Here is a 23836-nt window from a genome sequence, read left to right on the forward strand (position 1 = left end):
TACATTTTTACATTGAAATCTGACGTGTTTTTTGCAAAGTGCCTAGCTTTAGATTTTGGCCTTTAGCTCAGCCGGCACCTAGAGAAACCTACCAAACCTGCGCATTTTTGAAAGCTAGACACCTAGGGGAATCCCAGATGGGGTGATTTGTGGGGCTCTCACCAGGTTCTGTTACCCAGAATCCTTTGCAAACCTCAAGATTTGACTAAATAAAACACTTTTTCCTCACATTTCGGTGACAAAAAGTTCTGGAACCTGAGAGGAGCCACAAATTTCATTCCACCCAGCATTCCCCCAAGTCTCCTGATAAAAATGATACCTCACTTGTGTGGGTAGCCCAGGTGCCTGCAACGGAAAAAGGCCAAAAACCTGTAGAGATTGTGGGGATAGCACACCGAGTTGATAAGCACATATTTTTCTTTCATACATATTTAGGCTGACTCTGCTTGGGGGACCCACACAAGTGAGGTATCATTTTACTTAGGAGACTGAGGGGAAGGCTGGGTGGTAGGAAATTTGTGCCTGAGCGGTGATCCTACAAAGAAAAGTGAGGAAAAATGCTTTTTTTTAAAGCAAATTTTGTGGTTTGCAGAGGAGTCTGGGTAAGAAAATGGGGATCCGGGCAAGCCACACCTCCCTGGACTCCTGGGGGTGTCTAGTTTTAAAAAATGTCTGGGTTTGGTAGGTTCCCTAGATCAGTGGTTCCCAACCTTTTGACTTCTGTGGACCCCCACTTTATCATTACTGGAACCCAGGGACCCCCGCTGACTCATTATTGGAATCTGGGTACCCCCCACTGAGTCTTTACTGAAAGCTGGGGACCTAATCTGGTAATATTATTTAATTGTCTAAGCAGTTGCGGACCCCCTGAGGAGGCTTCGCGGACCCCCAGGGGTCCCCGGACCACAGGTTGGGAACCACTGCCCTAGATGAAGGCCGCACCTGGGACCAAAAACATAGGTGCCCCGCCACCAAACACAGGTAGTTTTGCAATAGATCATTTTGATGTGTCCACGTGCTTCTGTGATGTTCTAAACCCTAAAATTGTGAAAAGAAAAGAAACACACTTAGGTTATGTTAAAAAGACCCCTCTCCCACCAACCAAGTTGGTGGCATGCTTCATTATCGGGTTCCCACTCGAGACACCTAGCTTGTCACGGGTGTGCTGTGACGCATGATTACAGCGGAGAAGGTTTTTTCATTTTTAGCACGCATACTGGTTGGATTTGGCACGAGGGTGAGTGATGGTTCAGTAGATCAAATTTTATTAACAAGAGATTTCACAAAAGTTAAATGCACTGTTAATAACTGAAAGGCCAAAAAACTAAACCAATGACTCACAGCTCGTGAGCTGTAAAGCCATGTCAAGGCACCAACCACTTTACAGTCCATTCACACACCTTTCATACATGACATGCATAAGACCATTCATGCCGCCAGCCGCGGGTGCAGCACATTACAACACTCGCATCAACAGACAGCGCCATTCAAGGGCCCATCACTTTCATACAACCACATGCCTGATATAACAATCACACCAGCTGATGGGAGTGTGTGAACTGGCGTTTGGCTGGCACTGCCAGCCAAGGGCCACTCCACGCATACCGCCAGCCAAGCGCCACTCCACGCACACCGCCAGCCAAGCGCCACTCCACACACACTGCCAGCCAAGCGCCACTCCACACACACTGCCAGCCAAGCGATACCCCACGCACACCGCCAGCCAAGCGCCACCCCACACACACTGCCAGCCAATCGCCACTCCACGCACACCGCCAGCCAAGCGCCACTCCACGCACACCGCCAGCCAAGCGCCACTCCACGCACACCGCCAGCAAAGCGCCACCCCATGCACACCGGCAGTCACGCGCCACTCCACGCACACCGCCAGCCAAGCGCCACCGCATGCACCCTACCATCACTTTTTTTTGTTTTTAAACAACAAAGAAACCACTAACTAATTATAAGTACAAAACTACAAACACAAAAGTTCTAACTGAGTACATAACGGTAATGCCAACAGTGAAACTGAACATATGAAAATATAAAACAGGCAGTTGACGCTCACAGTATTTCTAAAAACTTTGTTTGGGTGTGGTGACTCCTGAAATAGTCTGCCACACACAGTCCAGGCTTTGAAGGACCTTCCGGGCAGTACATCCGACTTTCTCTCCTGAGACCTCTTCGGTCACAAACTCTACATTTCTTAGCGGGAAAGTCTTTTTTGGGAGTGGGAAGAATCTGATAAGGAAAGTGCTGATCTTTCAATCTAGCCACATCCTCCACAACTGCTACTCTAGGAACTCTTGCATGATCCACCATAACAAGGCTCGCTATCACTAACTCTTGAAATTTAACAAATTTCCTCCTTGACTCAGGGGAACAATCCTTAAACACTGTAAAAGCATTAAAAGTTGCCAGATTGAACAAATGGACAGCCAAATTTAATACCACACGTAAGACGTACGAACAGCAGTGTAGGGTTCCAACCTCTGATCTACTCTATCAACACCACCCAGGTGCTTATTGTACTCTAAAATGCAAACAGGTTTGCGCACTTCAGCAACTTGACCCCAAACAGCCACAGGTGAAGTACTCTCATCATGGATGGTAGTTAGCATGTACACATCCCTACTGTCTACAAATTTCAGAGCTAGCAGCTCATCATTCCGCAAGGCACTGCACTGTCCCCTCTCAAGTTTTTTACAGACAAGCTCCCTTGGATAGCCTTTCCGGTTAGAGCTGATTGTGCCACAAGCAACAGTGTCCACTCTGAACAACTCCTTGAACAACTGAACTACATTGTGGAAGTTATCTACATACAAATGGTGACCTTTGTTAAACAGTCATCTACCAAGTTCCCACACAATTTTCTCGCTAACTCCAAAAGTGGGTGGACAACCGGGGGGGAGAGGGGGGGGGGGTGAGGAGGGGTCAATACTAGAATCCCTACCAGTGTAGACCCTGAAATTATAAACATATCCTGTACTACTTTCTGACAGTATATACAGTTTAATTCCATACCGTGCCCTCTTGCTGGGAATGTACTGCCTAAAAACCAAACAACCCTTAAACAGGACCAAAGACTCGTCCACACTTATTTCTTTGCCTGGCACATGGACCTCTGAAAACCAATCTACAAAATGATCAAGGACAGGCCTAATCTTAAAAAGACGGTCACAATCGGGGTGATCTCGTGGCAAGGCTAAAGCATTGTCGACAAAATGCAGCATCTGATGAAGAAGCAAATACCGATTACGAGTCATTGTTGCAGGAAATATAGCCATTGCCATCAGGGGACTAGCAGGCCAATAAGAAGCCAGTGACAGCTTCCTTATTAACACCATCAAAAAAGTCAAACCCAAGAACTTTTTCTTCTCTTCCAAATTTGTTGGAATCCAATAGGTAGCTCTAGACTGAGGCCTAAGTCTGGCAGTGTTGTCCCTCAAATACTGCTCCTCATACAAATTAGTCTGCTCAACAATCTCTTCCAAAAATACGACATCCATAAACAACTCAAAGAAATTGATAGGCAAAAAGTTTTCTGTATTTACTCTACACCCCAGGAGACTAGTAAAGGCAGGCAGCTGTGGCTGCTCCATGTTTGGGGCAACCCAGGTGTCAGGTCTTCCAATTGGAAGCCTTTCAGCCGCTGGATGCTGCACCATTGGCACATTGATGTCCTCCTCAAAAACAGGCCCTTCATCTGCACTGAGAGTGGCTTCCTCATCAGAAGATTCCTCTTGGACAGATTCTCTTTCTTATTCCTCTACCTCAGATGCAGAGTCCGTCTCACAATCATGGTCAGACGACGACTCAAAAAGCATGCCAACAACCTGCTGAGCGGTATCTTTGCGGCTAGCCATGATCCTTTCTAAGAAGTGTAAAGTGACAAATGCGCCAACAATAACCAGCACTGTCTAAAATAAGTAATAAATAAAATGTGGCTTTATTACAAAGAGTTATGTATTCAAAAACTATACCACTCACTTGCCTGAAAAAGCTAAACTCGCCAGCAACTAATCTGCACAGACTCAGCAATCACCAATGATATCCCACTAAAAAGAAATCTAAGGACAATTTCACACACAATCCTGCATTTAGTACACCAACTACAAACATGTCATTCATGCATGGCAACAATACTGCTTTTGAGTAAATTTACTTACCTAAAACATGCAACTACGCAAACCGCAGGTCAACCACTGCCAAAACGAGCCACCACAAAAGAAGCAAAAGCTTTGAACTAAAACAAAAAAGAGAAATAAACTGTTATAATCACAAATGCATACACTTCGCCGGTTGAGAAACACCCCGCCACCAAACAGTTAAACATTTTCCCTGGTGTCTAATGGTCTCCGGGGAAGATGGGCCTAAAGAAATACTAGGCTGATCGGCCCCCAAAGGGGTCAGAAACAGCGAAAATATTATGCCCCCTGCACAAAAAACACATGCACAAAAAGAAAATCCCTGGTGCCTAGTGGATTCTGCCCCTCTTGGGGGCAGATAGGCCAAAAAAAGAAGGCCGATCTGCCCCCAAGGGGCGCAGAACTGCCTAAAAGGGTTTCTCCCCCTTTGGGGGGCGACCCTTGCCCAAGGCCCCACACACACAAAAACTAATAAAAACACATCCCTGGTGCCATTGTGGCTTCTACACCCCTGGGGGAAATCGGCTGAAAAATAATTCACCGATCTGCCCCCAGGGGGGCAGAAACGGCATATAAGATTATGCCCCCTTGGGGGATCGGCCTTTGGCCAAGGGGCCGCCTCCCCCCCACACAAAAAAAAAACACACACACACTTAAAATCCCTGGTGCCTAGTGGATTCTGCTGGCAGTTGGCCTTCATGTATTGCTCCCAGACAGTGAGACAAAGGTTAGAGTGGCAACATGGGCCATGGGTGAAGCTTTCACCTACCACACATATACATCACGAAGGCTCTGTATGAGCGCTCACAAAGGGCTAGACAGTGGTCTTTTGTGACCTCAAACACGTTGCGGCCAGGACGGAAGGGGCTGCCTGATACCCCGTTGGGTGGGTGGGAGGGTTCTCCACTTCCAAGTGGGCAGCGGGTATAAATATTGGACCCCAGATCCCAACTCCTCAGTAGACTCCTGGACCATTGGACTCTGCCAGGAAGAAGGACAGCTGTGCTGCTGAAAGGATAGTCACTGCTGGACTGCTGCCCTGCTGTGCTGACCTGTTCCCTGGACGCCTCTTGCCTGGATGAGAAGGACAGAAACTACATCTGTTCATCCCAGGATACCAGAGTGACTCCAAGGGCTAATTGACAGGCAGCGACGCAAGGTATAGTTACTTTAGAGCACAAGTCAAAGTGACTTGAGTTAACGATAACTGGTGAATTTATGGGTTTTTAAAAACTTTTTTTAGTTTAAGACCTTACATTGTTACTAAACATTTCACCTAACTATAAAATTACTGTAACCTGTTTTTTTTTTTTTTTAATAGTAATATGTTGTTACCATATTTAAAGCCAACCCTCTGCGGTCAGGCCTTGTGGCAGCCAAGTCCCCCACCCCCACAGGCTGCCAATCCCACTCCCTCCCCGCCTCCGTAGACTGCCATCCCCATGCTACACACAATCTTTGGTATGTGTGTGTTATAAGGTTGTCAATCCCGACTTCACATATATATTGTATATCCCTGAGCCTTAAATGGCCCCAGCAACCCCATCCCCAGGACCTCTCTAAATTATAGGTGGGCGCCCCGATGCTAACACGGGGCACTCACCGAGCAAGACTTAGATAAATGGTAGGGGGTGTGCAATCTCTCCTCCCGAGCCTCATTAGGCTCCACTGACCCCATCCACAGGGCTACATTCCATTTACAAGCATTGACAAAGCCAATAGGTCTCACATGTGCAAGAGCTATTGGCTTTGCATATGTGTTTTGGCCATGTTGTTCACCAGTGTGGCTGCTGTTCAGCATGGCTAAAAGTTGGTGGCATAGAGGAGAGAGGCGTGGACTGTTGTAGAGTGGAATGGTGAAGAATGGAGTAGAGTGTCTTGTATTGGAGTGTCAGAGCGTATTGTGTATTGGAGTGGCATAGTGTGAAGTCGCATAGAGTGGCATACACTGGAACGGCACAGAGTAGAGTGGACTGGTGTAGAGTGCATTGGCGCAGAGTGTTGCAGAGTTTAGTGACAGAGTGCAGTGGTATTAAATACAGCAGTGTACAATGCAGCATAATAGAATGCAGTGGCATAGATGAGGGTGGTGCATAGTGGAGTGGTGCAGGTGGAGTGGCGCAAAGTGGAGTGATGCAGATTTGAGTGGCATAAAGTTGAGTGATGCAGGGGGCCTTGGCCTAGAGTTGAGTGCCATACAGTGCAGTAGCTTAGAGCGCAGCAGAGTGCAGTTGGATAGAGTGGTGCAGAGTAGAATACAGTGCTATAGAGTGCAGTTGCATACAGTGGAGTTGTGTAGAATAGACAGGTGTAGAGTTCAGTGGCAGAGTAGAGTGTCAGAGTGCAGTGGTGTGGAGTAGAGTGCGTAGAGAGCAGTGGCATAGCGTACATTGATGCAGAGTAGAGTGCAGGGGCATAAATTGCAGTGGTTAAGAATAGAGGGGTGAAGTTCCATACAGTGGAGTGGCGCAGAGTGCAGTGGCATACAGTAGATTGTTTCAGAGTAGAGTAAAGTGGCGTAGAGTGGAGGGGTGCAGGGTAGAGCGCATTTGCATAGTGTGTAATGGCATAGAGTAAAGTGGTGTAAAGTGCAGTGGTGCAGCGTAGATTAGAGTGGCGTATAGAGGATTGGCATAAAGTACATGGGCATAGAGTTGGGTGTTACAGAGTAAAGTGCATTGGTGTAGAGTGTATTGGCATAGAACGCAGTGGCATAGGGTGCAGTGTTGCAGAGTGGTGTAGAATACAGTGGCGTGGAGTGGAGCTGTGCAGTGTAGATTGGTGTGGCCTAGACGAGTGGTGTAGAGTGCAGTGGCACAGAGTGCAGTAGTGTAGAGTGGTACAGGATTGAGTATAGAGGCATAGCATAAAGTGGCATAGCGTGGAGTGGTGCATAGTGCAATGGCGTGGAAAGGTCTAAAGTGTGGTGCAGAGTAGAGTGCACAGGACTAGATTGGTGTGGAGTTGAGTGATGCAGAGGGCAGTGGCATTAAGTTGAGTGGGATAGAGTGCAGCGTAGAGTAGAGTGGTGCAGAGTAGAGTAGCATAGTGTGGTAGAGAGTAGCATATAGTGTTGTAGAGTGCAGTGGCATAGATTGCATTAGAATAGTGCAGAGTAGAGTTCAGTGGCGGAGAGTACACTGTTGCAGAGTTGTGCCAGAGTGCAGTGGTGTAGAGAGGAGTAGAGTGGCAGAAAGAGCAGTTTCCCAGAGTACAGTGATGCAGAGAAGAGTTCAGTTGTGCAGAGTGCATTGGCGTAGAGCTCAGTGGCGTAGAGTAGATTGTTCCAGAGTAGAGTGAAGTAGTATAGAGTAGAGCGGTGCAGGGTAGAGAGCGCCTGTTGCATGGAGTGGCATAGAGTGTCATGGCGTGGAGTAAAGTGGTGTAGAGTTCAGTGGCATAGAGTGCACTGGTACAGAGTAATTTAGAGTGGGGTACAGTGGATTGGCATTAAGTGCAGGGGTATAGAGTTGAGTGGTAGAGTAGAGTGCATTAGCGTAGAGTGTGTTGGCATAGAGTGCAGTGTTGCAGAATGGCGTAGAGTGGAGTTGTACAGAGTAGATTGGTGTGGCCTAGACTGGAGTGGTGCAGAGTGCAGGGGCGTAGAGTAGAGTGGCGAAGAGTGCATTGGCATAGATCAGAGTGGTACAGGGTAGAGAGGTGTAGCGTAAAGTGGCATAGATAGGTGTGGTCAGAGTGTAGTATCATGGAGTGGTGTAAAGTGGCTTGGTGCAAAGTAGAGTGCAGTGATGTGGAGTGGGCCTGCGTAGAGTGGAGTGACGCAGAGAGGAGTATCATAGTGTGGTATAACACTGCCATTACAGACAACACATTTTCAATTGAAAAGGCCATTACATTTGCACAGACATAAAGTTTTAGTAATCGAACTATACAGTGCACCGATGAAAATTTGTGGAAATTTCGCCACCTAGTTCAATGATTCGTTTTGATCATATTAGAGTATTTGTTTCAAACACATTTCAGAAATAACAAAAAGTGTGCTTCATTGTGCATTCACAATTATCATATATTTAAAATAATTACACAGTTCATTTACATATTGTCGTGTGCTAGAAAAAAACTCTTTCAAACCCCCCAGTATCCAGCAAGATTGTCACATATACTCTCACTTTGAAGTCAGAGGAAAAAAAGTAAACAAGCACCTTTGGAAGACAGCACCTGACATTTGACCTCAGGCTTTGAATGTACAGCAAATGTGACAAGACAAGAACAATATTTAAAGGCCTGTAACAGAAATTGAGTTTGTGGAAGAATTCAGTAAACACTGTTTTTGCAAAGGGAGGTACAAATTGAACTTGGAGAGCCTGAAGCAAATGGAAAGCCAGAACATTTGAGTTACAAACCACGAAGCCAATAGTAATCAACAAGCGGAATGCCCTCCCAGGTGAACTTTCTGAAAGTTCCCATGGTTTTTTTGACAATCCAGGCAGCTTTGCTGTGTGGTAGGCTGTGACCTAAAAAGGGGATGGAGCCCCCTCCACAATCCTTCTCAGGCACCAGGGGTCCCACCCCCGGGGGCTGTATCTTATTTACAAGAGGATTTGGGCCATGCACCCCACCTCAACAAGCCTTCATAGGCCATGGGGGCCCCATCCCCAGAGGTTGTATCTTATGTAAAAGGGGAGGGGCCTGCATGGTCCCCCCTTTTTAGGCCCTGGGGACACCCATCCCGTGGGCCCACAGGTCGGTGTCCACTCTGGGTACCCACTAGCAACAGTGGCCGTGGGGGGAGCCAAAGGCCCCTGCAGCCATACCCAGCTCCCTGCATGATGCGGGCCGCATTGCTCCTGCCCGGAGGGATCAACAATCGATGCTCAATCCCTCCAGACTGAAGCAATATGTGTTCCGTTTCCCTGCCTGCAGACGTACGCCAGGGAAACAGAACATCCTGCAGCAGAGAATTTTAAAATATCCTGCCGGTTGGGAGCAGACTTGCATGTTTGCTCCTGTCTGGCGGGAGATTAAAAAATGCTTGTGCTAGATGGGAACAAGCATATGTTTCCCTGCCAGTGCTGCTGTCGGCAGGGAAACTGCATTGTCCCGGGCGTGGGCTCCCAGGCAGACAGTCCCTTAGCTTGCCCCGGTGGTTGTGGTCCCTGGGGACTTTGAAGGCTCGGGGATTGGGGCCGCACAATCCCCCTGCCTCTTAATTTCTGTGATGGCCCCAGGCAGATGAGGTCCCCGGGGCCTTTTTAAGGCTTGGGGAGAGGGACCGCGCACCCCCTCCCTTCATTTAACTGCTCGGTCCCAGCTGATGGGATCCTTGTGCCCTTTTTAAGGTCAGGTAGGGGGTGTCATGCTGCCCCCTCCTCTTTTTTCAATACATTTTGTCCCCAGAAGATAGGATCCCTGGGGCCTAATTAGGCTCCAAGAGGGGCATTTTTTTTTTTTTTTTTTTAACCTCGCCCCCAGGCTAAATACGTATGCTGCAACACCCCATTCCCCTCACCTGGCCCTTTCCCATTGCAGGTTTTTTTTTTTTTTTTTACAATGAGTGAGGATTCTGCTTTTGCTTTTTTTGCTTTTTTTTCAGCTGGTCATCCACGAATATGCGGCAAAACTGATTTAAAAAAAAAAATTTCTGGCCCCAGGTGGAGTTCCTCTAGGACACCACCACAAGGTGTAGGTGGTCAGGGTACCCCTGTCCTGCTCCCTATACCTTTTTTGTGATTTTTTTTTTTTTTTTTTTTTTTTTTTTTTTTTAGGACTCAGGACTGAGCCCTGAGTGCCTAGATGGCTGCCTCACATTTCTGATTGATGTAGGGCAGCCAATCAGATCTTAGCATGAATTATGTTGCCACTTCGATCCTCTGCAGCGTGATATATATACACGTTTTTTTAACCTTAATTTCTCCAAAACTACTTGCACCAAAACACAAAAAGCACTCTTTCTGGACCAAGATCTAGCTTTTTGCCAAATGTGGTGTAAATCCATTCAAATGTTGTAGCTGTACGTGTTTCTACAATTCTTAGAAAACATTAATGGGGACAGCCTGTTTTGGGGCACCCCTCTTTTTATCAGCCCCCGCTTGACAAATCACCCTGAAACTTTCCATGCACAGACTACCCAAAAAGTAGCACTCTTTTGGAAAGTTGAAATCTATCAAACAGCGCAAAGTTATTAGCAACACAAAAGTGGCTACTGTGTAATGTATATACGTACGCGTGTGTATGTGTGTGTTTGTATATATATTTGAGAGCGCCACAAGTTACCCCATCCTGGGTTCCCCCAGGTTTCTAGTTTTCAGAAATGTCCTGAGTTGCTAGGTTTTCCCAGGTGCCGGATGAGCTAGAGGCCAAAATCCAAGCTAGGCACTTTGCAAAAAAATTGACAGTTTTCTTTGGGAAAATGTGATGTGTCCATGTTGTGTTTTGGCGCATTTCCTGTCGCGGGCAATAGGCCCATTTTTTATCGGGAGACGTGGGGGAACACAGAATAGAAGAACAAGTGTTGTTGCTCCTTGTCTTTCGCTACATTTTTTTATTCCAAATGTCAGACAGTGTGTAAAAAAGACGTCTATTTGAGAACTGCCCTGTAATTCACATGCTAGTATGGTGACCCCGGAATTCAGAGAAGTGCAAATAACCATTGCTTCTCAATACCTTATCTTGTGCCCATTTTGGAAATACAAAGGTTTCCTTGATACCTATTTTTCACTCTTTACATTTCACCAAATTAATTTCTGTATACACTGTACAGGGAGTGCAGAATTATTAGGCAAATGAGTATTTTGACCACATCATCCTCTTTATGCATGTTGTCTTACTCCAAGCTGTATAGGCTCGAAAGCCTACTACCAATTAAGCATATTAGGTGATGTGCATCTCTGTAATGAGAAGGAGTGTGGTCTAATGACATCAACACCCTATATCAGGTGTGCATAATTATTAGGCAACTTCCTTTCCTTTGGCAAAATGGGTCAAAAGAAGGACTTGACAGGCTCAGAAAAGTCAAAAATAGTGAGATATCTTGCAGAGGGATGCAGCACTCTTAAAATTGCAAAGCTTATGAAGCGTGATCATCGAACAATCAAGCGTTTCATTCAAAATAGTCAACAGGGTCGCAAGAAGCGTGCCCAAAAGCACAAGGTGTGCAATACTCAGAGACATGGCCAAGGTAAGAAAGGCTGAAAGACGACCACCACTGAACAAGACACACAAGCTGAAACGTCAAGACTGGGCCAATAAATATCTCAAGACTGATTTTTCTAAGGTTTTATGGACTGATGAAATGAGAGTGAGTCTTGATGGGCCAGATGGATGGGCCCGTGGCTGGATTGGTAAAGGGCAGAGAGCTCCAGTCCGACTCAGACGCCAGCAAGGTGGAGGTGGAGTACTGGTTTGGGCTGGTATCATCAAAGATGAGCTTGTGGGGCCTTTTCGGGTTGAGGATGGAGTCAAGCTCAACTCCCAGTCCTACTGCCAGTTCCTGGAAGACACCTTCTTCAAGCAGTGGTACAGGAAGAAGTCTGCATCCTTCAAGAAAAACATGATTTTCATGCAGGACAATGCTCCATCACACGCGTCCAAGTACTCCACAGCGTGGCTGGCAAGAAAGGGTATAAAAGAAGGAAATCTAATGACATGGCCTCCTTGTTCACCTGATCTGAACCCCATTGAGAACCTGTGGTCCATCATCAAATGTGAGATTTACAAGGAGGGAAAACAGTACACCTCTCTGAACAGTGTCTGGGAGGCTGTGGTTGCTGCTGCACGCAATGTTGATGGTGAACAGATCAAAACACTGACAGAATCCATTGATGGCAGGCTTTTGAGTGTCCTTGCAAAGAAAGGTGGCTATATTGGTCACTGATTTGTTTTTGTTTTGTTTTTGAATGTCAGAAATGTATATTTGTGAATGTTGAGATGTTATATTGGTTTCACTGGTAATAATAAATAATTGAAATGGGTATATATATATTTTTTGTTAAGTTGCCTAATAATCATGCACAGTAATAGTCACCTGCACACACAGATATCCCCCTAACATAGCTAAAACTAAAAACAAACTAAAAACTACTTCCAAAAATATTCAGCTTTGGTATTAATGAGTTTTTTGGGTTCATTGAGAACATGGTTGTTGTTCAATAATAACATTAATCCTCAAAAATACAACTTGCCTAATAATTCTGCACTCCCTGTATACAATGAAAACCCATTGTAAGGGTCAGCTCCTTTATTGGCTCTGGGTACCCAGGGTTCTTGATGAACCTACAAGCCCTATATATCTCAGCAACCAGAAGAGTCCAGCGGACGTAACGGTATATTGCTTTAAAAAAACTGCCATAGCTGGAAAACGTTATAGAAGAAAAAGTGGACAATAATGGCTCTTTTTTTCACCTCAATTTCAATTATTATTTTTTTAGCTGTTACTTTCTGTAGGAAAACGTTGAAGGAACTACACAAATGACCCCTTGATGAATTCAGAATTTTGTCTACTTTTCAGAAATGTTTAGCTGTCCAGGATCCAGCATTGATTTCACACCCATTTCTGGCACTACCTGGAAGGACGCTGAAAGCACAAAAAAAAGTAAAAATAAAGTATACCCCAGTAAAATGCCGAAAGTGTGTTGAAAAATGTTGTTTTCTCATTCAGGTCTGCCTGTTCCTGAAAGCTGGGAATATGGTGATTTTAGCACCGCAAATCCTTTGTTGGTGCCATTTTCAGAGAAAAAAACACCTGCTTTCTTCTGCAGCCCTTTCCCATTTAAAAAAAAAAAAAAAAAAAAAATTTTAGCTGTATTTTGGCCTACTCCAGGGGAACCCAAAAACTCTGGGTACCTCTAGAATCCCTAGGATGTTGGGGGAAAAAGGACACAAATTTGGTGTGGGTAGCTTATGTTGTCAAAAATATATGAGGGACTAAGCACGAACTGCCCCAAATAGCCACAAAAAAGGCTTGGCACCTGAGGGGGAAAAGGCCTGGCAACAAAGACGTTAAGAAAGCTTTTTCACATAAATATGTGGTGGGGAAAGGAAGTCAAACCATAAGGGCCTCTCCTCTCTCGATAGACTCTCTGTCTTATGTAATTAATTTGTTTTGTATCGCCTCTCATGTCAGTGTAGGGTGTCGGAGCACTTTAAAGGGGACTATAAGGTGTAGGATTCATATGCCATCCACAGTGGTAGGCATTTTTTAAACGTTCTTGGTCTGGAGAAGCACAAACTCAGGATTCAGAACACAGCACAGTGGTTAGTTTTGGCTTTAATATTAAGAATGTATTTCTAAGCAAGTAAACATTTTTTAGCTGTATAAAGAAAATGAAATACTGGTAAAAAACAACTTTCTAATTTGTGCCTTACAGTTTGCATGCAGCTCTTTAATGGCAGTTCATAGCTCACTGTGCTAGATTACGATTGTAACTTATGAACTGCAAAATAACAAAAGGATCTCTGTTGCAAAAACAGTAACCTACTGTGCTATGCACATAAAATACTGTTCTTGGCATGATACAAGTTCTTTGCAGCAGTCATGTTAACCATCTGCGCCACCTTTGAGTCAAAACTGCCACTAGACAGAACTCCCATCTCTTTCCAGCAGGTACATTAATCACTAGAGTTATCTTGACTCTTTTATTTTTGAAGGAACTTGGCAATGCTTTTAAAAGTGCTGCACAAAAGAAGTAATAAATATAAAAACACACATAGGTTTGTCCAAGGCCCCAGCTGGATATTTGCCTTCCTTCCAGCCCAGGCCAGCAGACCCCCTAGGAATGTGTCATGGACCCCTGGTGGTCTGTGGTCCACAGGTTGGGAACCACTGCCATAGATTAGATTCCACTGGTAAAAAAGAAATGCTTTGATAAAATATTAATAACTATTTTATTTGAGCGTAAACATATAATTTTTGCATGGATTTGAATCCAAAATGTGAAAAAGCCATCAAAGCTTTTAATATATTTATATGTATGTGTGCATGTATGTATGTAGATTCATATATTCACTTAAAAAAACGAAGGTTACAGGGGAGTTATAGTTAGATTCTGAAGTTACTCGCACAAAACCATAGAAATTCAGCAGTTATAGTTGGTTATTTCAAGTAACTATAACACGTACCCCCGCCATGCATAGTTTTTTCTTCACTGATTTGACGGCTAATGTTTCATTTGCATTTTTAATGATGTTATAGAAGTTGTCATGAGTGCTGTAATACCTTGGGTAATTAGCAGTGCATGGTGAGGGCGCGAATTATAGTTACTTGAAAGCATTGTAACTGCTGAGTTTTTGTGGTTTTGGGCAAGTAAACTCAGAACCTAAATATAACGTCTCTGTAACCTTTGTTTTTTTTAAGTGAATTTCTATGTTTTTTTAAAATTCTATTTCCTAACTAAAACGTCCCTGTAACCTTGGATGTTATTTTTAGTGGATTTCTATAGATTTTTTTTACTTGAAGTAATTTTAATCACTGTATGTTAATCTATCCACAGCGCCCTGCGGCCAACCTCCTACAATCACCCAACTCTGTGTCGCGCACAGCCTTTGCCCGTACAAAGCGAGGTTTGGCTGCAGGGCCTGGCCTGCGACCAACCCCCTATAATCAGCCCCCCGTCGAGCATGGCTTTTGGCTGTAGGCAGCAGGGGTTAGCCAAAGGGCATGGCCTGATGCAAGGCCTTGCAGCCAACCCCCTATAACCACCCAAAGGGTACCAAACATCTTGCTAGTGTGACACTCTGAAGTTATTCAATTAGAGAGACCATTGCAATAAAAGCCTCTCTCTCTTCCAACCCATTCCCTTTATGGAAGCGAGAGAGAGATTGGCAGGACTATGGGGGGAGCCTGAAAGCCGCCTCAGTTCTAGCTAGGTCCCCACATCCTGTGGGAGCCAGCATTGCTCCTGCAAGCAGGGAGCTGCTTGAAATAGCTTGCAAGAGAAATGTTTTAATTTGTTTCCCTGCACGCATATTGACGAAAACTCCACTTTCTGCAAGCAGGATTTGTTTGACAGTTCCCACTTGCAAAAAGCGGAGTTATGTTTGCTTTTGCTTGGTGGGATCTGGCAGCTCCCACTAATCAAAAGCAAACAGCTGGCTGCTGTACAACATGCCAAAAGTTAGTGGTGTAGAGGAGCACAGTGTGGAGTGTCATAGACTGGAACGGCAAAGAGTGGAGTAATGTGTCATAGAGTGGTATGGCAAAGAGTGTTGTGTATTCGAGTGGCATAGAGTGGGGCTGTGTAGATTGGCCTACAGTAGAGTGGCATAGAGTGGACTGCTGTAGAGTGCATTGGCGTAGAGTGTTGCAGAGTATAGTGGCATACAGTGCAGCGGCATAGATTTCAGCGGCATACAATGCAGCCTTGGCGAATGCAGTGGCATAGATTAGAGTGCAGTGGCGTGGAGTGGTGCAGAATAGAGTGGCGTACAGTGCAGTGATGCAGGGTGGAGTAGAGTGACATAGAGTGCAGTGGCATAGGATGGTGCACAGTACAGTAGTGTGGAGTGGTTCAGAGTAGAGTATAGTGCTGTAGAGTGCAGTGGCATAGAGTGCAGATGCATAGAGTTGAGTCACACTGAGTGCAGTGTTGTAGAGTGGAGTGTTGCAGAGTAGAGTGGTTTTTTGAATGCAGTGACTTAGAGTGCACTGGCATAGAATGCAGTGTGACATAGTAGATTGTCATAGAGTGCAGTGGTGTAGAGTGCATTAGAATAAAGGGGTGTAGAATTATGTGGTGGAGAGTACAGTGGTTCAGAGTAGTGTGCAGTGGGGTAGAGTAGAGTGATGCAGACTAGAGTGCAGTGGCATGGGGTAGAGTGGACTGGTGTAGAGTGCATTGGCGTAGAGTATAGTAGCTTAGAGTGCAGCGGCTTACAATGCAGCATCATAGAATGCAGTTGTGCATAGTAGTGGCATAGAGTAAAATGGCATGGAGTACAGTGGCCAAGAATACAGTGGCGTGTAGAGTGCAGTTGCATTGCATGATTTGGAGAAGAATAGAGTGGAGTGGTGTAGAGTGCAGTAGGGTTCGGCTCCACCCAGAGCAATATTTCTCTAGCTCCTAATGCTATTGGCTATTTGGGGTTATCAATCCACCTCATTCAGAGTGCTTGTGTTGCAGTGCATGAGGGACTGTTTTACAGCTCAAAATTGCACTGACTCATCACATCCTAATTTTGTTACCTTATAGATGTACTATTTATAGAAAGCAATATTTTGTTTTTTGTGACTGCAGTAGGCTTCTTAAAATACATTGGTCTTGACTAAAAAAGCCAGCCAAATGTAGTGGCTATGTGAATGCTTGCTTATCTGGATAATGCTAGATAGCTCTTTTCAAACCCATGGTGTAATGGGGAATTTCTTTCTAGTACGTAGTAGTACTGATAGACTTCTTCAACACCACATATAACACGTCCTCCACTCAAAACGTGTATGGTTTTCCAAGGAAGGTTTTGGGGCATATTGGAGAATGTCCAAGCAGTATGGTGGCAAATTTAAATGCATCTTTGGTGTAATTCAGGAGTTAGGCTGCCATGTTAAGAGCTGCACAAGACTTTCCTATCAATCAGTTAAACAGAAGGGCTGGTCTGCATAGCCCTCTCCTGTAAGGTTGATCCGATAAGTAAAGCTGATCTGTCAACCCCCATTTGTGAGGCCATTCTGGATCAAGGGTAGGAGTGGAAAAAGCTTAAATAAATATCGTTGATCAGCTCTTCAAACAAAGCACAAATGCCTTAATCCATTCTCTGGATGCCTAGATGTTAAGTGATTGTGCAGTCATGTAGAGGTCACAAACAAGTTAGAGGTTCCCCCACTAATGAACTAACTATGAACTCCTTGCAGATAAAATGAAGGCTCTGCTTATAATGCTGCCTCGTTAGTTTTCTTTAACTGGTGGGTTTAACAGCATAATGGAGCAACCCCAAGCAAATGTCCAGTGCCAGACAGCTTGTGCTTCTTTTGACGTTCCTCCATTTTTTGACTCCTTGCTTAACTTTACTCAGACCAAATAGAATGAAAGGTCACAGCCATGTGTGTCTTATGGTGGTAACCGAAACAAAAATCAAAATTTACTCAAAAAAGTATAAAAAAAAATATGTGGAGAGCCTAGTGTCCCCGAATACACAAAAGGGAAATAACGAAATGGTTGTCAAATGTTCGAAAGGTGCTTTTGTGTACTGGAGGCAAACCGGTTGGCTCAAATGCAGCGTGGTTTCTCATTGTAAAGACTGTGCTGCCTTAACGGCATGTTATTTTCGTTCCACTACCTCAGAAGTATCACTTTAAATGGTTAATAGGCTACCTAATAAGGTACATTTAAATAAGTTAATATTTTCAATTTATTTAATTGATCTCACAATAGAAGATCATAAAAGGCATCAATAAAAAAAGAAATACAATTTTCACACACATATAGAATATAAAAGTAAATAAAATAAGATCATAATCACAAAATCAGGATTCAAATATAAATAAGAAAAGACACATAAAAACTAGTAAAACACCATTGCTACAAAGCACTTTTAAAAATTCTACCAGCCCCATTGATTGTGGCAGAGTCGCCTAGTTGCTGTAAAAAGAGTAAGACCTCTCTACATTTGCTAAATTTGTTGATATGTAAAATTGGAAATAAATAATGCCTAGTCAGAGGTAAATAGTATCTACAGAACAACATAAAATGCTAAAGAGATGGGGGTGATTCCTCATCACAAGGAAAGGTGCAAATGTCTATTTCAGAAAACTGGCCCTGCGGAGAACACAATATCCATCTGATGAAGCCTAACCTAAAACAGGTTAGTAACATTCTTTCCCACGAGCCAGGAATGAGGCTCAGATAGGAAGCTGTTTCTAGAGAGGTTTGAATCGGGCAGTAATCTCTGACTGATGGTTCCCCTAACTCAAAATCCTCCCTCTGGCTTTTCTTTGTAGAAGCCAACCAAGTTTTATCCTCCTTCGTCATACAATCCGATGGCCCATCAACTGAGGACAGCCATAGTCTTCGGTAATCCTTCTAATATAATTCATCCAAGGGTTGTTATGACCATTCTCACAGGAAAGACAATCCTTAATCATTTCCCTGTTCAAATCAGCCTCTTTTTTCAACCACACAGAACACCATAACATCAGAGGAGCTAGTTCAATAGAATCCTCCTTATAGGCGAGCCTAACTCTTGGTGCAATACATAATTGTAAGAGGTTAGAGGAACCCCCAAGATGTGCCTACAAACTGTTTTCTTCCAATTGCATGCTACTGACATTCCTATAACCCCACACTCAAGCCCCATAAGTCAGTATAGGGAGACATTTTTCTATGTAAATCACTAGCATAGGGGCAATAGGTTTCTTCCCAATAGACAAAGCCAGTGGATAGATAGTACCCATAGCCCACCTGTAATGATCAATTCTGTTCCTGGCACATGAGGCCCAATTGCAAACATCATCAAACAAAATACATACGTAAGGAAACTAGTTAACCTTCCCTACAACTCTACCCTTAATAGCTATTTGATGCGTCTTAGTGCTTTTTGGCCACATACCATTACAAAAGTTTTAGAGAGGTTTCTTTGCAAACCAAGTTCTTCCCCGAAAAATCCACAAAACCAGAAATTAGTGCCTTAAGCCCATTTGCAGTTCAAGCGAGAAGCACTGTCTCATCTGCATAAAGGAGAGTGGGCAACGGTCAACCATTCACAAGGGTTACATCAGCACTAATATTTGATAGAGTAACATCAAGATCATTTATATATAACAAAAATAAAATTGGGGCGAAGATGCGCCCCTTACGCATAACCTTGTTACCGGAAAGGATGAGGCGCACTCTCCACTGTCCCCATATCTCACAGCTACAGACAAACCCTAATACAGGTGCCTCAAAAGCGCAACCAAACTTGAGTCGAGATCCAGGGAAGTTAAAATATCCCATAGTTCAGTTCTTACTACACAATTGAAGTTGCTAGAGAGGTCCATGAAGGCCATCTGCAGCGATACACCCTCAGCAGATTTATACTTTGCCACAAGCAGGTGAAGATTCAAACATTGTTCTGTTGTGCCGAGGCCATTCCAGAAGCTGTATTGAAAAGTTGACAATTTATTTATTCCCCTCTAAGACCCATGATAGCAATCGGTCCAGTAGGACTCTTCCCACAACCAGGTTGGAGGTTCCCCCACTTAATAAAGACTTGACTATGAACTCCTTTGCAGATAATCCACAACTGCCTCTGTTAAGACTCTCCTTATAATGCTGCCTAGTTAGTTTTCTTTTACTGGTGGGTAGACGAGCATAATGGAGCAACCCCAAGCAAATGTCCAGTGCCAGAGAGCTTGTGCTTGCTTTGACGTTTCTCAATTTTAGGAATCCCTGCTTAAGTTTACTCAGACCAAATAAAATGAAAGCTTAACAGCCCAGTGTGTTTTATGATGTGAACAGAAATGAAAATCAAAATTATCTCAAAAACATAAATTGGTGAGCCTAGTGTTCCCAAATACCGAGCGCACAAAAATAGAAATAATGAAATGGCTGTCAAATGTCAGAACAGTGCTTCTTTGTACTGGGGGCAACCTGGTTGGCTTAAATGTAGCATCGTTTCTCAATGTAAATACTTTGCTGCCTTAACAGCATGTTCTCTTCGTTTCACTGCCTCAAAAGGGTCACTTTAAATAGTCAATGGGCTATCCAGTATGTTACATTTAAATAAGTTAATAAAAATAAAAGGTTCTCTCTTGTGAAGTGTTTTTCGATGCAATTCAGTCAGTAAATATCAATTAATATCTCTTAATAAGGAAATAACAATGTCTCCTCCCTCAGAGCAGAGGGTTACAAATAACAGCAAGATTTAGCAAGTCTAACCCTAGAGAATATACAGAATAGATAGAGAATGTAGCAATGTTAGAGTGAAATGCCATTTTAAGTCAGCACAAACAGTGGAAATGCTATTCTACGAACAGAGGATGAAAGAGAATGCTGCTACCGTTTCACCACAAGTGGGAGACCCAGCTACACGCCGGTCACTCGTTCTACTTCCGTAGGGGGGAGGTAATGCCTTCTGTGCTGTAGAAAGACTCAGACTATAGAAGAGGAAGAAGACAAATAGCGTCAGTTTTTCACCAGAGTGACAGAGGCTTCCAGCTGCTACATCTCTGCAATTGAACTTCCAAAGGCGAAGAAAACACCCATCACCGTGGTACGACCATTCCAGGCTGGATGGTTGGGGCAGAGGGTAGTGTCCAAGCGGATGCGCTCTGGCACAGCAGACCCCACAGCTCTTTCTTATCCAGTGTCTGTGATACCCCCACTCCATGGGAAGAACAATCTGCATTCCGACCGCAAACGCTCTCACTTTGAAGTCAGTCGAAAGCATATTGAACCCCATGCTCCCTTGAAGACCTGTCTTTGAACGCGCAGTAAGTGTGACAAGATCTACAGGCATGCTACAGATAGCATTCAGAAGGATACTGTAAGTAAAGGTTTTAGCATGGCAGGGATGAAGTGATCCTATACAGTCTGAGCCAGCAAATGAAAAAGTGTGAACACGTGATTTACAAACCTAATGGCAAGCAACGGGCAGCTTGCGTTCCCAGGTCAGCGTCTTTCACACACCTAGACAGCTGTGTTGTCTGGTATGCTGTGACCCAAATATGAGTGCCCTCTGCTTGGGTTACGCAAGGCGCAGGCACCCTTGATGGATGACCCATGAGTGAACGTGTTCAGATAGAGTTTGATGGTAAGGCCATTACCAAGTTTCTGTTTATGGATTTAGAATCCATTCTAGAGTTTGAAAATCTTAACCAGGGCAACCTTTAGAAGGATATCTGAGGATGGATGCACCGAGTAAGTGATTCTGCTGTGGCACTGAACTTCCTCCAGAAATCTCTTAGCGTGGGGAAAAACTCTATGTTGGCATTGTCTTGTGGTTAAGGTCAAACTGCATGTTTTGTTACTTGTTCACCTCAGTGTACGCTATTTATCCTGCTTGTCTAAAATGGGCCTTTAATACAAGAATATGTGACAAAACATAAATGCATCCAACAGTAACTTGCTTCTTTTATTCATTATTAGAAACACCTGTGTTTCCATGGGCTCCTCAATTCCAACGACAGAATATTCCACAAAGGTAACCGACCTGGCAAAGGTGAGAACCTTAAATGCTATAGCGAAGAATATCCTGTAGACAGCCGCTTCTGAGAGCTGCAGTACCGAAATGCAAGCAGTCCAGACACATGGATGGCTCAAAGAAGCTTACATTCACTGTGGGATGAAGTAAGGTTGCAGACATTTCAACCTGGCAAAGCTCAGATGAAAGACTGATTGACAAGGAAGAAGATAAAGTTCAGTTGGTGGCACAGGCAGAGATTCCTTAATAAATTGACTGACCGCGAGGAAGAGAGGAACTTGGTTAGAATGAATATGAATCCTGATTCACCAGAAGGCAAGTGAAGCTAAGCAGAAGAGCTCATCCGCGTCAGACCGGGTTGACAAGCGACGGCTAATGTTCAGTTGGCGACACACATCCGTAGGACTCTGGTCCATGCAAAACGCTAGTGCTTGAATGTGAGGGTTTGCTTTCCTCTTCGCCTGCGGTATGTATCCGGGGGAGAGACTGGGTGTAGTAGATACCTGACTCTATTAACAGTATGATCAGCTGATACTAAGAAATACTCTGCATTTGTCCTGTCATGTTCCAGCTAGCAGTCAAACAGGCTAGACTTTGAACTTTCAGACTAAAATCAATCTTTATTGCTAGCCACCTTTCATACTGTTATTGTGAAATTAAGATCTCCTTTTGAAACAGTTGATCAGCAATGCAGTGTACTTATAACTGTGTAAGAGTTAAAATTGTGATCCTACATTGTGAAAACTAATATTGTTCCACCAGCTTAGGAACTCTGCAAAACAAATTGTCAATAAATGTTCATTTTTACTGGTGCAATTAGTTGTGTTTTCTCTTGTTTTTTCCATTTAGTTTCAGAAATTGATAGCGTGGCGATTCCCTTTGACTTTTAACTATGAAATTTTAAATTACAGGTGTTTGGAAGAATCTCATTTTTAGGTTCGAGTCTGCGAGTGCATGCGCTAGTGCACGCGTCTTGCTTCTAAGACTCTGTTGTGTTCAGTAAAGGGCTTGGAGGCCCGCCTGTCCTTCACCATTTGTTGGTTTATGTGGCACTCTTCTTTAAAGCCTCGTAATTCGTCAAGGCAAGCCTGGTATCATTTCCGTTTCTCTGTGTGGAGCAGTGATCAAGCACTAATTGATTCAAATGAATTAGTGCCCCTCCGCTGCTCCTGACATGATCGAGTTACTATTTTGAATTTTTTAACTTCTAGTGCCCTGCAAACAGAAGGCTTGTGACTGGCAAAAACGTGGCTGGCAGGACAAACAGCATTGCAAAGTTTTATTTTGCCAAGTCGCCTTTTCTCACTTTCCACGCATGTTTTTTGTTTTTGCTCGTTTTTCGGTTATTACTCGCTGTTTTTGCTTAGGGTTCAGCCCCTAATGTTGGTATTTGCAGGCTGCTTTGGGTGTTTCACCAGAAAACGGTTGTTGGCTGAGATACCAATACACACCAGGAGCTTGTTTTGTCCAATTACACTAAGAAGTATCCTTGATTTCGCTTCTAAAACTACCACATATCTACATTGAATCGGCAAGCGTATGCTGCAGTCCATATTTACATGTTTGCACTATTTCGTAGCCCCTGAAGCCATAACTCTTAATCTTGTCTGAAATGTGGTCTTTCTCCATGAGCTTAGTGCAGCCTTGCTCCATATTCTTCAAATCTTAAAAGTCATATAGTCTCTGCAACCTTTTGCAATCCTTCTAGTTACCCTAACACATCCTTGTCTCGGGGATAACAAAGACCACACCCTCGGTTTGCTTGACGGCCTTTGATGTCTTCCTGTCATGCATTGAATTTTGGCAAATCTTCGGGCTGTGTCGCCTTTTCATCAAGTCTGCAAACATTATGAGTTGCAGTCATGTGCATGCTGCAAATCACCAGAGCGGCCATGGCACTCATCCCTACACCAGACTGCACCTGCCCCTTCAAAATCTCCAGCCACCTCTGGTACCACAAACTTCACCAAATTTCAGAAAGCTGAAATCTTAAATAATGGTTGATCATCTTGCTTTAAATTTTAAAAAAACAGTCAAACAACAAAAATCAAACCCCCACAACCAGGTACAACCTCTTACCTTTCTCAGATATATGCACATTTGCACTGTGCTTGCAAACTCTCTCTTGTAAATACAATTAAAAAAAAACTTATAACAGGCTTAGATTACAACTATTACTTACCTTTACTTACCATTGGTTTGCTGTCACATCACTCTTGTCTCCTTGCTTCTCATTGGTCATAAGTCTCTTCTTCTCCTCAGCTTCTTCCTGGGGCTTTGCTGTGTGTCCCTGCTGTGGAGCATGGACCAAGTACAGCTTCCTGTCCGTTGCCAGTGTTTTTACATTGGCCACAGACTCCTGCAGACACTTTTTTATTCACTCTTAAACATGCACTCTTATTGATTACAGGTCTTTGCAGTCCCTCTCCTTCACCTCCACCCACTTTCGGTTGTGTTTCCCACACCCCCCTCCTCCAGTGCTGTCCATTGTCTTCCTACCCTCCTTCCATGTTCATTGTTTACCCGCACTCTTCCCCTGTCCATTGTTTAATCGATCCCCATGCCTTCCTTCGTTCACTGTCCTTTAACCCTCCTCCCACATTCCGTTTCTCACCACCCTT

General features: G+C 44.1%; 1 protein-coding gene across 8 annotated transcripts in view; it reads left to right on the plus strand.

Annotated features, from left to right (window-relative positions):
- CUTC (cutC copper transporter) overlaps window positions 1-22031 on the plus strand; it is a 197456-nt gene extending 175425 nt beyond the window's left edge. For all 8 annotated transcript variants that reach the window (XM_069239681.1, XM_069239682.1, XM_069239675.1 and 5 more), the window contains one exon: window positions 21161-22031. In XM_069239681.1, coding sequence (XP_069095782.1) covers window positions 21161-21272 — 112 coding nt within the window. In that variant the 3' untranslated portion in view covers window positions 21273-22031. The remainder of the gene's footprint in view (window positions 1-21160) is intronic.
- Window positions 22032-23836: the final 1805 nt, after the last annotated feature.

The sequence above is a fragment of the Pleurodeles waltl genome, chromosome 6 (assembly GCF_031143425.1).
Source record: "Pleurodeles waltl isolate 20211129_DDA chromosome 6, aPleWal1.hap1.20221129, whole genome shotgun sequence".
In the NCBI taxonomy this organism is placed as follows: domain Eukaryota; kingdom Metazoa; phylum Chordata; class Amphibia; order Caudata; family Salamandridae; genus Pleurodeles; species Pleurodeles waltl.